The sequence below is a fragment of the Theobroma cacao genome, chromosome 2 (genome assembly GCF_000208745.1).
Source record: "Theobroma cacao cultivar B97-61/B2 chromosome 2, Criollo_cocoa_genome_V2, whole genome shotgun sequence".
In the NCBI taxonomy this organism is placed as follows: domain Eukaryota; kingdom Viridiplantae; phylum Streptophyta; class Magnoliopsida; order Malvales; family Malvaceae; genus Theobroma; species Theobroma cacao.
Window position 1 is genome coordinate 816,112 of NC_030851.1, and position 15,202 is coordinate 831,313.

General features: G+C 37.1%; 1 protein-coding gene, 2 long non-coding RNA genes and 2 pseudogenes across 3 annotated transcripts in view; 2 read left to right on the forward strand and 3 right to left on the reverse strand.

Annotated features, from left to right (window-relative positions):
- Positions 1 to 1,514, forward strand: part of LOC108660911 — a 1,950-nt gene extending 436 nt beyond the window's left edge. Inside the window, exons 2-3 of the long non-coding RNA XR_001926618.1 lie at positions 403 to 456; positions 1,275 to 1,514. This is a non-coding gene — a long non-coding RNA (uncharacterized LOC108660911). The remainder of the gene's footprint in view (positions 1 to 402; positions 457 to 1,274) is intronic.
- LOC108660602 overlaps positions 1 to 2,116 on the reverse strand; it is a 5,450-nt pseudogene extending 3,334 nt beyond the window's left edge.
- LOC18607099 lies at positions 3,124 to 6,988 on the reverse strand (annotated as a pseudogene).
- On the forward strand, positions 10,119 to 12,177 carry LOC108660603. Its single transcript, XM_018114815.1, has 2 exons — positions 10,119 to 11,564; positions 11,995 to 12,177. The coding sequence occupies exons 1-2, from the start codon at positions 10,119 to 10,121 to the stop codon at positions 12,175 to 12,177; spliced, it is 1,629 nt and encodes a 542-aa protein (XP_017970304.1).
- Positions 14,414 to 15,139, reverse strand: LOC108660832. The gene is made up of 3 exons (XR_001926525.1): positions 15,105 to 15,139; positions 14,792 to 14,913; positions 14,414 to 14,549 (listed from the first exon to the last, which is right to left on the reverse strand). It is a non-coding gene; the product is annotated as an uncharacterized LOC108660832 (long non-coding RNA).

Below are 15,202 nucleotides of genomic sequence, written 5' to 3' on the forward strand. Positions count from 1 at the left end.
TGGATATGTGATTTCTACTGTATTTTTATGTTAAGAAGTATGTATTTTTATATTTTATAAATTTATTTCTTAAATTATAGATTTTATTAAAATATCAAAAATTTATGAAAAATTATAAATATGATTTTTTACAAGTGAAATTAGTATTATTTCTCTATCTGAAATTTAAAGTCCTTACTGATTTTATGATTTAAGTTTAATTCTCAACCTTATTGAAAATTTTGTTTAATTCAAAAATATAAATAATAATAATATATTACCTTATTAACAAAAAAAAAAAAGTTCATAAATTGTAATAGGAGTCGCTACACACCCTAAGTGCTTAGGATGGTCAACGAAAAGTCGCCTTGTAGGATCTGTTTGCAAATTTAGTTCTGATTTTTGTGTTTCTCGAAATACTAGGCTACTAAGAGGATTTTCGGATTTGCTACTTGAAAGTAAAATTTACGAGATCAAGTAAGTGACTGATATCCCTTCGGTGTTTTCACACCTTAAAAATTAGCTTCAATCTGAATTTGTACATGAGATATAATATTTTGTCCTATGATTTATTAAAATTGGGTTGAGCATGCAAAATGTATATGTATATAAGTTTATATGTTAGATTTAAAATGTGATTTATGCAAAACGTGATTTCTGAATTGGAAATTTGTTCATGACTTGGTTTAATGTATACGTATATGTTTTTGCGAATATAAACATAAATGTTTAGTTTGAAACGAATATGCTTTTAAGGTGTATGAGATATGCTTGAGAAATTTGATATACTGTTTTATGATCTTTGGGTAATCTAAAAATATATATTTCTGTTTTATCTCCTAGTATGGCTATGCTCTAACCCTGCTAATGTGGGTTAAATGTTGGCCATGTCGACATGTATTTTGTGATTAGAGATCGATCTCCCAACCGCACCACCGATTACAGAATAGTGGTATTTGTGATATTTGTTCAGTGCAGCCAATGGTTGCTTTTTCTGACCCATGCCACTGGGGTTAATTGTGGTTCTATTTCTGACCTATGTCACAGGGGTTAAGTGTGGTCGTAGCATGTTATAGGAGACCATTAAAAGTTAAATATTGTGAATATATTTGTTCTGTTATTTGAATGCGCAAATTTTGAATTATGTGATTCCAAATAAGATTACCCAATATTTTGTCTTGGCATTTGTAAATGATATTTTGCCCTGAATGTTTTAAGCATGCTTAATCTGGCTGAATGGATGTTAGTTATTTGCTGAGTAGTTGGACTCACCCCTTCCTTCAATTTTTTTTCAGGTTGTGATTTGGTCAACCACGCGGGAACTTTGGGGAGTGATGTTTAATTTAGTAAGACTTAAATTATCTAGGATTTATTTAAATATTATGAACATCGTACTATCTTAATTAGTATTCAGACTTTTATCTTGACTTAGTAGCTTTATGGTTTTGGAGATTTAATTTTGAATATTGTCGAATTATGATATTTGGAAATTCTGTCAACAGATATAGTTTATAAATCACTAAATTCTTCAGGTATATCAGTATCTTTTAGTAATAGTTTAAGATATATATTTTAGAGCCTTGCATGTCTGTAGAATTATACTTTATAGGTATGCGACGTCTGTCATGTCTCGGGTCTGAGGCGTGACAACCATATTTGGGATTCTAATCTGCTGCAAATCAATGGAGTCCATGACCTCATCCAGAAGCAGCAAATACTTCTTATGCTTCATATATTCTGATATGATCCTCGCAAGTTCACCAGAGCACGTAGCACGTTCCGCCTTCAGTTTAAGTCGCTGTGCAATGTTCAGTTGCAGTTTCTCATCATTCCTCTCCCTTGAAACATTTATCTAAATGACTATATCAAACATTTTGGCAACTTCTTCGGGGTTGTTCAAGTTCTTCATTATTGTTGTTTTCCCAACTCCCACTGTGCCAAAAATTCCGATTCCTTTTAGTTTATCGCTTCTTAGCAACTCCCGTATTTCTTGTAATGATCTTCGAAGGGTAGGAAATCCTTCAAGGTCTGGTGCATTCAACTTCACAATTTTTTCTGGAGGCTTATCTACCAAAAATCCTCTTTTAAATGCTCCCTCTCTTTCACAATTTTTTCGAATTGTGCACCCAGCTTCAACTTAAACAAGGAGAGAGACGTAAGGGCGCTGGGCAACAACCAGGTAATTTCTTTTGAATTCAGGGGGTGGCCTTTTATTTTTCATCCAAGCAGTACTAGTAAATAGGCAGATAGTGGGCTTAAATATGGAGGATGGACAATTCAAAAAGGGCTAATGTCTGATTCCTCCAACCCAAAAAATAAACCCAACAAAAACAATAAGAAAAACCACTGGGCACCTCTGTTCGTTTGTTTTTTGTCAGAGTTGTCTATGCTTTTTAGAATATTCTTCCCATTGTTCATGATTAAAGTGATAGGTCTTGGACAAAACTGTATTTTTAGGAGTGCAGGAGCTAAATGTGGAACCATGGCAGTTTACATGGGTGGATCTGTTCTTGAATAAATTATCTAAAGAAATGCTGAAGGTCGAAGCCTCACCAACATGGGAGATAGTTTATTTTCTCTGAGCAGGCATTTGTAAGTGGTATATGCACCTTTAATTTTCCCTGATATAAAACCTTTTATTGGATTTAGAGAGACACATTTCCAACAGGATATCATCACGCTAAGGGTTCAATGCCAGAGCATTGACAGGTATTTCAAGAATTAGTTGTTTGCTACAACCCCTGTCAAGTTTGATTCAGATTATGTTGAAATTGTCTTTGGCAAATACCTATAACTCCATGCAGCAGTTGGAAATAAAGAGCTTTTTCATTATTTTGTTTTCTCCTGCAATCTCTGTTCTTTGATTGAAAACTGAAAATCTGTGAAGATTTTTAACCAACTGCTTTATTGAAATTCTGGCATATTGATTTTGTATCCTGGGAGTAAAGCAACAAATTTCAGGCATATGTTCAAAGTTTTTCTTTATGCTACACTGAAAGGTAACTAGTACGAGGAATTTCCAAATCCAACGGCTTCTAACATTTCAAGTCTACAACACCCATTCAATCAAAGCAGTGCAAATCCTATGTTGTTCTTAATTGTTGTAATTATAGCTGTACAAATTAGAATAACCAAAAGCAACATTCACCTTAGGCTGCAAAAGGATTGAATATGGTCTCTAACCTCACTGTTTCGCCACTGCAATGCTTCCCACCATATTTGTTCTCCCTCTATTAACTTCAGCTTGGTCGAAATGTCTTCGTTGAAAGGTAACGATTTCAACTCGTGACATCCAAATATCTTAAGGACCTTTAAATACGGCCATGCCAATGGCTGTCCTGCGCATATAGTTCTTAATTTCGGCAAGTCAATTAGTTCCAATATCTCTAGGCTCGGAAGCTCATATGAAAATGGTTCAACGCCCCAACAGTTCTCAATCAATTCTTCTACCTCGAAACAGCTTTCAATTGCCAATTTCTTGAGTTTGGAGACCTGTTGAATCACTCCATTAGACAGTATCTTTCTCAACATTGGGCAACTCTTCACCACAATGGTATGTAGCTTTGACAAGCTTTTGCCTGCAATAGGGCCTTCAAAAACACTCTTCAGACAGAGCAAACTCCTTAAATGTAACTGTTCCAGAATTGGTAGAATGTCTATAACTCCTACCTTGTTGCCATCTAAAATAGTTGTCATTTCATTGCATCTTTCAATCAGACAACCACGAACATGGTTCAGGCTGGCAACATTCACGAAGTCTGATAGACATTTGATGTTGTTATGACTGACCAATTCCAATGCATCAGTTTTAGGAAGGACATCACGAATTGTAGAATCATCATTGCCAGGATAGCAGTATCTCATATATCGATTTACTTTGTACTCAAAGTAGTCAAGAATTGGAGGATTGTTCTTGTTTTCACAGCCAACAAAAAACCAAAATGAAGTTAATTGTTTGTGATCCCTATATGATCGCTTGTTTTCCATTAACATTTTGAGGATCTCTGGTTGTGGAAAGCATATTCTGAGAGTAGTTAAATTCTCCAAGGAAGCCACTTCCCGAATGACTCTTGCAACATCAACGCACCAATGGCCATAGGAGGTCACATCAATCATCAGTTCCTCCAATCTTAGAAGCCTTGAAATCACATTGTCAACAATTTCCACATCACGACAGTCTTCTGTATTGCTGCATTTATGGTATGACATCCGCAAACACCTCAAATAAACTAATTTTCCAATAAGTGGAGGTATGAATATTATCTTGCAGCCTCGAATGTCAAGCACCTCAAGAAAACGAAGTTCTGCTACTTGGGTAGGCAACTTTGTTATGCTGGGGCAATCATTTAAGAAAAGAGCCTTAAGTCTAGTCAATGTTGATACAGATAATGGCAGTGATGCTATTCCTGTCCTGTACAAGTCCAAAACTATAAGCTTCTGCACGTTCTGGAAAAATGATAGTGGAATAGTAGCTAAATTAGGATTTCTTTATAGTAATAGAGACAAAAGTTCCTCACAGTTTGGACTTTCTGGTAACTCAAGCAGTTTTCCTTCAATCATAGAGATCCTTTTTGCCTGCTGCCAATCTGTCGCATTTTGAGGATAAGGTGAATGTTCACCTTTTAAAGCAATGAATTTGCAATCAGGCTCTTGTGAGGAAATGTATAAGGCAACTTGTCGGACACTGTTGTTCACTTGAACATAGATCATTCTCTCACCTTTCTCTAGCAATGACACATTGACTAGATGCCCCAATATGTCATATCCTTCATCTCGTGCATCTCGAAATCTTCTCCTGTCATCAATAGTCCCAAGGAATCCTTCAGCCGCCCCAACACTCCACTAAATGATCAACATATATCTTGCTACCAGCTGGATATAATGCACCATACAGAAAGCATTTCTTTTTCTTCTCATCCTTCAGCTCATGATAACAAAACTTAAGGAATGCATGCATGTTTGTTAAGCCTTGAATCTCAATTTCTGGCCATTTTTCAAGTTCTCTCAATCCATTCCTCCATTCAGAATCACTTTCCTTCAGTTTGAAGGAACTTGCCACTGTTCTGATCACAAGTGGGAGTCGATCACACTCTTCGGCTACTAGCCGAGCAACTGGTTCAACATCAGGGAGATCTATTTTTTCAGCTGCTGTCTGTTGAAACATCCTCCATGCCTCATCTGGAGATAATCGGTCCACTTTGACCATTCTTTCTGTCATTGAGGAACAAACATGACGGAATTCAGTAGTCAATACCACTTTGCTACCATTACCATTATCTGGGATTCCAATCTGCTGCAAATCAATGGAATCCATGACCTCATCTAGAAGCAGCAAATACTTCTTATCCTTCATATGTTCTGATATGATCCTCGCAAGGTCACCAGAGCATGTAGCACTTTCCATCTTAAGTTTAAGTCGCTGTGCAATTTTCAGTTGCAGTTTCTCCTCATTCATCTCCCTTGAAACATTTACCCAAATGACTATATCAAACATTTTGGCAACTTCTTCGTGGTTATTCAAGTTCTTCATTATTGCTGTTTTCCCAACTCCCACTGTGCCAAAAATTCCAATTCCTTTTAGTTTATCACTTCTTAGCAACTCTAGTGTTTCTTGCAAAGGTCTTTGAAGGGTAGGAAATCCTTCAAGGTCTGGTGCATTCAACCTTACAATGGCTTCTGGAGGCTTATCTACTAGAAATCCTCCTTGAAAATCTCCCTCTTCCACAAGTCTCTCAACTTCCTGGCGCAAAGTAATGGCCTTGCCACTGTAATCTGATCGGCGCATCAAATGTGAAGATCGTTCCTTATCATACTCAGCTCGTAATCTTTCCACTTTTTCAAGAGTCTTCACAACGCTGCTGAGCTACGTTTGATAGCATCTGGTGGTTGTTTTTGTTCTATTTTGTTCCACTATCCTCTCATTGTCGTCCCTTTTTGCCTGGAGCTTTTCTGCTGCAGTTATCATCATGTCAAAATTATTATCCATATTGTACGATAAACCACGCTTCCCCATAAAATTGTTGTGTTTTGATGGATATATGAGAAGTATGAAAGCACAGCAAGTGAAAAAGAGTTTTCTGGAGTAACAGAAGCTTAATGTTTTTGATATGCATTAACTTAGTTTTTAATACATAGCAAAGCTTAACTAGTAAGCTTAGATCAGTATAAGGCACAAGAATACATGCTAATCATTGCATAAGTCTTTCACTAGATGCATAGCTATCATAATAAGATAGGAATCTAGCTGTCTTAATACAAAATGATCACATATGATCCTAAGGTTAATAGCATGCACTGATGTGGTTTTCAATGCAAGTCCTATTTCAACAAAAATAGTTCCATGCTTCCTTTGCCAATTCGATTGTGACTTCCAGCCCATCGTTAGCCATTATAACTTCTACGCTGCAACTGGCATTCCAAATTGCAAAAAAAAAAAAAAAAAAGGATCAGGTGTCTACTCTGCTCATATTTATATACTTTAGAGGGTAACTCAAATTCCTGAAGTGGTCAGGCTAAGATAATTTGCAGCCAAAGTACTCTTGTTTCTTTATAGCAAAATTCTTCTTTTATGTCTTTATTCTTCCTAAACCCCAAACAATGTCAGTTACTATCTTCTTTAACCTCTTCCGAGTTCAATTCAAAGCTTCATGTATAACCCTGAAATCTTACCAAGAAAACAGAAGTAAAGAAATCTCTCTCCAGATTTATTCCAACCCTCAGAATCCAATTATATTTCTTCCAATATAAGAAAAAGATATATCAAATTTCTTACCTTTTATTTGCGGTCGAAGACAAAGAAACTTCCACGACATGCCCAGCAGTTCCTGGTAGCTTTTTCTACACCTCGGCTGTATCTCTTCCATGCACTGAAATTCCAACTGGAAAACAAGAACACAAACGTGATAATGGCTACCTGATGAGATATACAATTAGAAATTGACTATGTTCATTTGAATTCAGAGTTTTAAAGTACTTTTACTAAAGAGAAAGATCGAGCTAAGGTTCAAAAATTAAAAAAAAAAACAATCAATCAACTTGGATTGAGGTGATTAAAGATTCTCTTAACATTCGGGATGTTCCATCTTCCCTACTAGATGGTGACAGCCCCATTTTCTCTTTGTGGTAAGCTTCAACTAGTAGTTGCCTTGGTAACTCTATTTCTAAGAAAATATAAATATAATTTCTACTTTTGTTTCTTCAATAATTTAAAAAGTTGAAAATCATAACTTTGTGAGTCTCGCGTCCCCTTGTCTGCTTCCCATTGATTAAGGAAAACCCTTAGGCTTAACGCCGATGGTTCAACTACCTGCTCCTGTCGAAATCCTTGGGACCCCTTCAAGTCTGGGACAGGTGACAAGGTGACAGCTGGGAGATGGAGAGAAAACAGTGCATACCAGCCTTCTCACATGAAGTTTGAAAGCTTTGAACAAGCCTGCTGGAGTGGTGGAGGCCGTGGCAGAGAGGCTGAGTATGAGATGAGAAAAACAGGGGAGTTGCTGCTCAGCATTTAATAGGTTGGTCTAAGCTTGTTTCGCACAAGACTTCTCTCCCGCTGATACAGATACATATGCAAGCCAGGTACTCGAATTCCTTACACTAAGCAATTTGTTTGCATGATTTTTTTTTTATTAAAAAAAATAGCCCATAAACCAAGTTGATCCTTGTGGAAGCACTTCAAGAATAAAATTTTGAATGCACTAAGTCGACGTTAGAGAATGTGCCTTTAAGGTTGTCTGGGCAAGATTGTATCATTAATGCATGCTCATCATCTTACCTTGCGTATTATTATTATTATTATTATTTGATAGCTAATTCTCGACTCTTAGTTCATATTGCTACATGCTTTCAGCTTCGAATTCATTAATTTTCCATCCTCAGATAACAATGTCCCGCTGCTTTTGTCTTGTATTCAATCACATTTGGTGGACGACACCTCATCTCCCATTGTCTAGACTTTATGGTACTACATCTTACGTCTTTCTCTTTCTCTCTTTTTTTCTTTTTTCGATAGAGAAATGGAGAGCTGGGAACATAAGAATCTTAGAAATTAGCTAATACGAGGAATGAAGCTAGCAAGGAAGCTTCAAGCGTATCTCAAAGCTTCCAAAGAAGCTTGTGAATTACAGAAACAGATTCTATCCTCCCAAGGAAAGGCATTTTCAATTATTAACTGCAGCACCTCCTCCACGGCAGCCAAGCCAAAGTACATAGCTCACAGCTCGCCTACTCGTAAGGGAAGTTGCCGGAGTGAGGACTCTGACCATGATTTCAAGGAGCAGTACTATGGAAGGCACACTTGCAATATAGCCTCAGATGTGATGCCTTCAAGACTACCCAAAATACTAGCTGTACAGAACCTACTCTTTATCATTTTCTGTTTAGATTAGGGTCTTTTTTATAGATAGATTAAAGTAATTTACATACTGATATTATAGTGAAATAAGTATTTTTCATGTATATTTGCAGCCTTCGGATACTGTAGGTGATGTAGATGGATATGATAAACAGGATTCAAAATCTAGTCTTCAGTCAAGCGTAAACAATCCTGTTGATCAAACTTGCATTTCATCAACCGAGGTGACGAGTGAGCTTCCAAATTCAGAGCTCAACCAGAATGAGTTCCCAAACCCATCATATACGTCACCTCTAACAATCCTTTATGAGTATCAAGTGAGGAAGAACTGCAAGGTGCTGAACAGGAAGAAGGATGTGCTACTCCTACTTTCATGTTATCCTATGATTATGATTGACAAATTTGACTCAAAGAAATGGATTACAGATGTATGGCATTCATGAGAGATGCAAAATCAACAGAAAAGATTTTATACGGTGAAGAGGTAGCGGAAGATTGGCCATTAATAATGAGGCTACATGAACTTTCTGTACGCTTGCAGAAGCTGCTCGATGTTCCCTTGACGAATAATATTGAGCGAGTTTTACCAGGGGACATAGTTGAGAATCTATATAGGCCAACAGAAGCTGATTTAAGACCCTTGTTGGAGGTGGAACAGAATATAATTGCCGGAAAGACATCAAAATCTAGAGGTTCACCAAGTCACAGTGAAGGGGCAGCAATGGAAACTGAAAATGAATTGCAGCCAATGCCTGCAAGATGTAAAACTCAGGTAGAAGATACTGAGTTGTCAACCAAAGAAACACTGTATGTACCCGAAGAAATATTGGATTTGGCCGTTGATTTAGCTATTCATTAGATCTTAAGATGTATAAACAGAGGAGATATCAGGTGTATTACAATCAGTGGAAGAAATAAAAAAAGGGTGTTAGAAGCAATAAAGCAACACTGAGAAATAGGTTCCACGTTTGGATATATCATTGTTTTCACTGTGTCAGATAATCAAAATGGGGCAAAGGTTCACGGTGTCTTTCACCTGCAGAAGGGGTTTTGGCTAGGTGGATGCTCTGATGCTGTTGGCCTTACACCTGAATATTCTGACCACTTGTGCTCCCTAGGAAACTTATTGCTTACGGAAGATGATTATGATGAGAACATGAACCTGGATCACTTTACACTCCCATTTTTGATAACTGGTTGACCATAAACATAGTGATTCAAGGTTCATAATCTTTACTTCTAAAATGGCAGTAGACATGGAGATTAGAATGGAGGATCATTTGTTTTCGTGGAAATTGTTTCATAGGATTGTGGGTGAAGTTTCGCTTTCCCCTAGTATCCAACAGATGGCAGCATGTATGGTGAAAGAGTGCCGTGGCAATCTACTTGCCATCCTTCTAATGGCCAGTTCCTTGAAGAAAGTTACTGACGATGTCAAATTGTGGGAACTTGCTGTTCAAAGATTGACCATGCTACCTCCATCTCGATAGAAGATATAGAAAATGTGGTTAACGCATTAACATTCGTTTGGGATCATATGAACAAGAAAACAAGACATTGCATTGAGTTTTATATACTGTATCACAAGGGAAAGAAAATCAACAGATTCGAACTAATACAATGTTGGGTCAAGGAAAATGTGGTTGGTACCTATGATGAAGGAGACCGCATTCTCCAAAGTCTTATTGATATATTCCTGCTTAATTATTTTGTGGTGTTAAATTGTGTCGAACTGCAAGGAGAGATCTATGACGTATTAGTGAACCTAGTTATTCCCCAATCCCAAATGCATCCATTATGTCTTATGAAAGGAGGGTTGAGATTGATTAAACCACCAAAAGAAGAGTTATGGTGGGATGCCAAAGAGATCCATTTGATGGATAATAAATTATCTGACCTACCAGAATCTCCAACGTGCCCCTCACTATTTAAACTGTACCTTCAGAAGAACTTGGATCTGATGGCTATCCCATCTTGTTTCTTCAAGCACATGCCTCTCCTTGAAATTCTAGACTTATCACACACCAGTATCAAATCTTTGCCAGAGTCGCTTTCTAGTTTGGTTAAACTTCGAGAATTCCTTTTGAAAGGCTGTGAACTCTTCACACAACTCCCTAGTCATGTTGGAGAACTGAAGAATCTTGAGAAGCTTGACCTTGATGGAACTCAGATTATAGATCTCCCAGCAGAGATTGGACATCTTTCCAAATTAAAAATTTTGAGGGTCTCATTCTATGGATATATGAACTGCAGCAAAACAATGTTGCGGCGAGATACAATAATTCCCCATGGAACAATATCAGGTTTTTTTGAATTAACTGAATTAAGCATTGAAGTTGATCCGGACGATGAACGCTGGCATGCAACTGTGAAAGCTATTATTGAGGAAGCTTGCAACCTGAAAACTTTAAGACAGCTTAATTTGTACTTGCCAAACATCGAAATATTGTGGAAATGCAGAACACGTAGCACATCATTGCTCCATTACCCCTTGCCACGTTTCAGATTTACTGTCGGTTATCACAAACAACAGGTTGTATCTCGAGTACCAGAAGAAGTTGAAGCTCACTTCGATAAGGGTGACAAATGCTTGAAGTTTGTCAAAGGCAAGGATATCCCAGCTGAAATGAGAATGGCACTCAACCACAGCACAGCTTTTTTCCTGGAAGGTCATGCTACCGCTACTAGTTTGTCTGATTTTGGAATTGAAAATTCAAGGCAGTTAAAATTTTGTTTACTGACAGAATGTAATGAAGTGCAAACCATAATTGATTGTGCAGAGTTTCCTGAAGAACAAACTGATGCACTTGGAAATCTACAAGACTTGAATATATATTACATGAAGAATTTGAGGAGCATTTGGAGGGGAACTGTTCATAAGAACTGGTTAGCTAGCCTGAAGTTCCTTGCACTTCATAAATGCCCCAGATTGAGTACCATTTTTACACCAGATCGGATTGCTAATCTTGCCAGTTCAGAAGAGGTTATCGTTGAACACCGCCCTCAACTGACTAGTCTAGCGAGCCTAATAGGTCGTGCGTCTTGTAACTCAGCACCACAACCAAATTGTTTTCTTCCAAGCTTGAAAAGAATATCACTGCTTTACGTACGAAAACTTATTAGCATCTCTAGTGGTTTGCACATTGCTCCAAAACTGGAAAAAGTAGGATTCTACAATTGCCTGAAGCTTAAGAGTCTTTCTACGATGGAAATGTCAAGTGAAAATTTGAAGGTGATCAAAGGAGAAAGACACTGGTGGGAAGCATTGGAGTGGAAGAACTCGGAGTGGGGGAACCGGCTAGATTATCTGCATAGTATCTTTTCCCCACTTATTAAGGAGAGAGAAGTGAAGGCGCAATTGAGAGAAGAGAGAATTATGCTCCATGCTTCAACTTAAACAAGGAGAGAGATGTAAGAGCACTGGGCAACCGCAAGGTAATTTTCTTTTGAATTAAGAGGGTGTCCTTTTATTTGTCATCCAAGTTGTACTAGTAAATAAGCAGATAATGGGGTTAAAAATGGAAGATGAACAATTCACGAAGTGCTAACATCTGATTCCCCTCACCCCCACAAAAAAAAAAAACATCAACAAAAACAATAAGAAGAACCATTGGGCACTTCTGTTCTTATGTTTTTTTGTCAGATTTCTCGATGGTTTTCAGACTATACTTCCCACTGTTCATGATTTAAGTGATTGGTCTTGGACAAACTGTATTTCCAAGAGCCCAGGAGCTAAATGTGGAACTATGACTGGAACAGGTTGTATGATTGTGTCTCAGTATGCTTTGTTTATGTTCGTTTGTGATGTCTGGAACAGGTTGGTTCTGGTTGATGGTTTGCTTTAATGATGGCTGTTGAGGGCATGATAGGAGTCTTTGCTTCTGGAATTCTGTGTGTACAGTCTGGCATGGGATTGGCTCTGTTATTTTTGGTTAGGGCCAGTTTTGTTTTCTGTCTTTGTAGTCTCTAAGCTATGGGAATTTTGTGAAAGATGCTTGCAGAAGTGTACATAGGGGACAGGATAAGGCCTGTGAGAGGATTTTGGTATGTTATACTCGAGTGGAAGTGTAACAGGTCAAAATCTTGTACCTATCAGAAGGTGAACAATGGTTCCCTCTTTTTCCAATGAATTCATGACTTATCAAAAAGAAAATGTGGAAGAAAATCAGATAATTTAGAGGGGAGCTCAAATTCATGAAGTGGTCAGGCAAAGATAATTTGCAGCCAAAGTACTCCCGTTTCTTTATAGCAATATTAAAATATTTACTTGAACCAAAAAATGAAAATCGGATGCAAGTTGAACACCGGCAATAGTTAAAACCCCAAGTAAGGTCAGTGCTAATACCCTCTTCCGAGGAGAGCTCAAGGCTTCATGTATAAACCTGAAACCTTACCAGGAAAACAGATCCAGATATATTCCAACCCTCACAATCCAATTATATTTGTTCCAACATTAGAAAAAAGATATATCGAATTTCATACCTTTTATTTGCTGTCGGTCGACTGTTGCTAGCTGAAAACAATAACAGTCTTGCCTATGCAATATGTAAATATGCTCAAATTGATTGTAAATTACTAGCAAATAACTCGTGTAAGTGTACACGGTCGTGACAAGTAGTAAGTAATGAGTAGGATGTCGAATCTCGAAGAGTTGGTATAATGATTGCTGTTAATTACCAAAATTGACACAAGCTAACCTTATCCAAAGAATTAATTTTGAACTAAGATTAAATAGAAAATGTAAAATAATTAACTAGAATCTACTTTAAGTGATGCAATTAATAAATGAAAATGGTATCAATGGTCTATTAATCTAGGATTATGGTGTCCTCTATTACTTCAATTAGAATTGGCCTTGGTTAGTTATTTAATCTTAATGGAATTTGATATTAGTCTAGGATCTTAAGTTATGTGTAATCCTCTATCAAGGTATTGCACACTTGCCTAATCTATTTGCCTCCTTATATGTTTATAAGAAACAAATAATTTAAGCTCTTTAAGTTAAAGAAGTCCTTAATAACTAAGTGTGGCAATTAGTTGTGTTTCCACCCTAACTACACATCAAAGCACCAACATTCATTTTTAATGTTTTGAACACACTCTACTCAAGCCTAAGTCCAATTTAGATTAACTTTTTCAAGTTTCATCCAAATACTCAAACTCAATTAATTGGTGATCAATCAATTAAATGAACAAAAGATTTCAACTTGAATAAACATCAAGATTTGCATTAAGAATAAACAATCAACCAACCAATATCCCAACTAATTAATAAAGTGAACCATAATCCTAGGTAAATGGGTTTTGCTCAACATTTCAAATAAATAGAGTACACGATACAGCAGAAAGAGCATAATTTTACAAAATGAGAGAGAGAGAAAGCTTCAAATCTAGAGAGAGAGAGCAAAACAGTCTGTTGCAGCTTTAGAATCTCCTCCCCTTTGAATCTTCCTTATTTTCCCGTTTTGTTGCAGCTCCTCTTGCCAAAAATGTCTCCTCCCCAATCTCCTCTTTTTCTGTGCCAAAGGATCTATTTATAGTCCCCTCATTCACCCTTTACCTAGGTTTTCGAGACAGAATATTCCCCTTTCTGAAGCTTTCTCGCTGTAGTGAGTTTGGATTCTCGCTGCAGCAAGCTTAGCTGACCTGGCATCTGCAAAGCTCGCATTTCTCGCTGTAACGAGTTTGGATTCTCGTTGCAACGAGAATCTTTCTGCTTCCTTATGTTCTGTTCTCGCTGCAACGAGAAACTCTCTGTCTGGACAATTTGTTGCTGCAGCCTTGAGCCCTTTGCCACCATGCTCTCCTCCTTTGAGCCACCAAATGCAGGGTTGATGAGGTCCATTCTTCAGCTTTACTTTCTACCACCATTCTTTCAAAAAATCAAAACGAGATTAAAAATAGCATAAAAGGGATTTTTGACAAAACAGATAGAGTTCAAATTGACTAAATGACACTAGACACAGTAAAAACTTGACTCCTACTAAAAAGTATGAAAATTTGCTAAGAACTATGCTAAAAATTAAAAGAATAAGTATAATTCATGCTCCCAAAATTGTATGATAACTCTATGTAATCGACTTCAAGTCATGAAAAGTGTTTCATGCTACAATCTGTGGGTCGAAGACAAGGAAACTTCCACCATGTCCAAGCAGTTCCTAGTAGCTTATTTTCTTCATCCCGGCTGGTAAACATCCTCCATGCACTGAAATTCCAACTGGGTAAAAAAGCATTTTTATTGATTTTACTTGAGAGTTTCAAACTAGTTGAACGAAAGAAGAAAAATCTAGCTAAGGTTCAAAGAGAAAAAGACACAATCAATCAACTTTGATTGAAACGACAAGTACAAAAAATACTTGTCCTTGTACTGTCCCGAAACATTCTCTAAAGCACCCGACAAAGATTTATGTTTCAAACTATATTTTGATGAGTTGTGTAATCTACTAAGAGAAAACGTACATATGTCTACTCGCCGATGAGTGACCGTTGACTCAGGAGATGCAAGAGATTTTTTGGCTCTGATCTGGGAAATCCAGCAAACGACATCCGAAGCAAACTTCGTGAGTTATGAAGATCTAAACCTGGAATTACATGATGCAAGTCAACATTTCTGTAAACTCTAGAAGTAAAGATGTTGCTTAATTATTAGCAATATTTTAAACATATTTCTTTATCGAATTACCAGTAGAAGTAAAAGAAAAAGAAGCATGCTAGATTTGGAAGGGACTTAGTGTGAAAAGGAGGAATGAAAATTTTGCTTTAGAAAAAGCACCTAGCCAAGAACTTTGCTTTGAATGTCAATAAAATCCACTAAATGAATCTCATGACCCAAACTTTTCACACATCTTTAGAAGTAGTTAGATTATAAAT

What these genes read in the sequence shown, in the direction of transcription:
- LOC108660603 (XM_018114815.1), top strand. Translation starts at nt 10,119, where the DNA reads ATGCATCCATTATGTCTTATGAAAGGAGGGTTGAGATTGATTAAACCA. An exon ending in TGTCAAGTGAAAATTTGAAG is followed by an intron (nt 11,565 to 11,994) that starts GTGATCAAAGGA and finishes GATGGTTTTCAG; the next exon opens with ACTATACTTCCCACTGTTCA.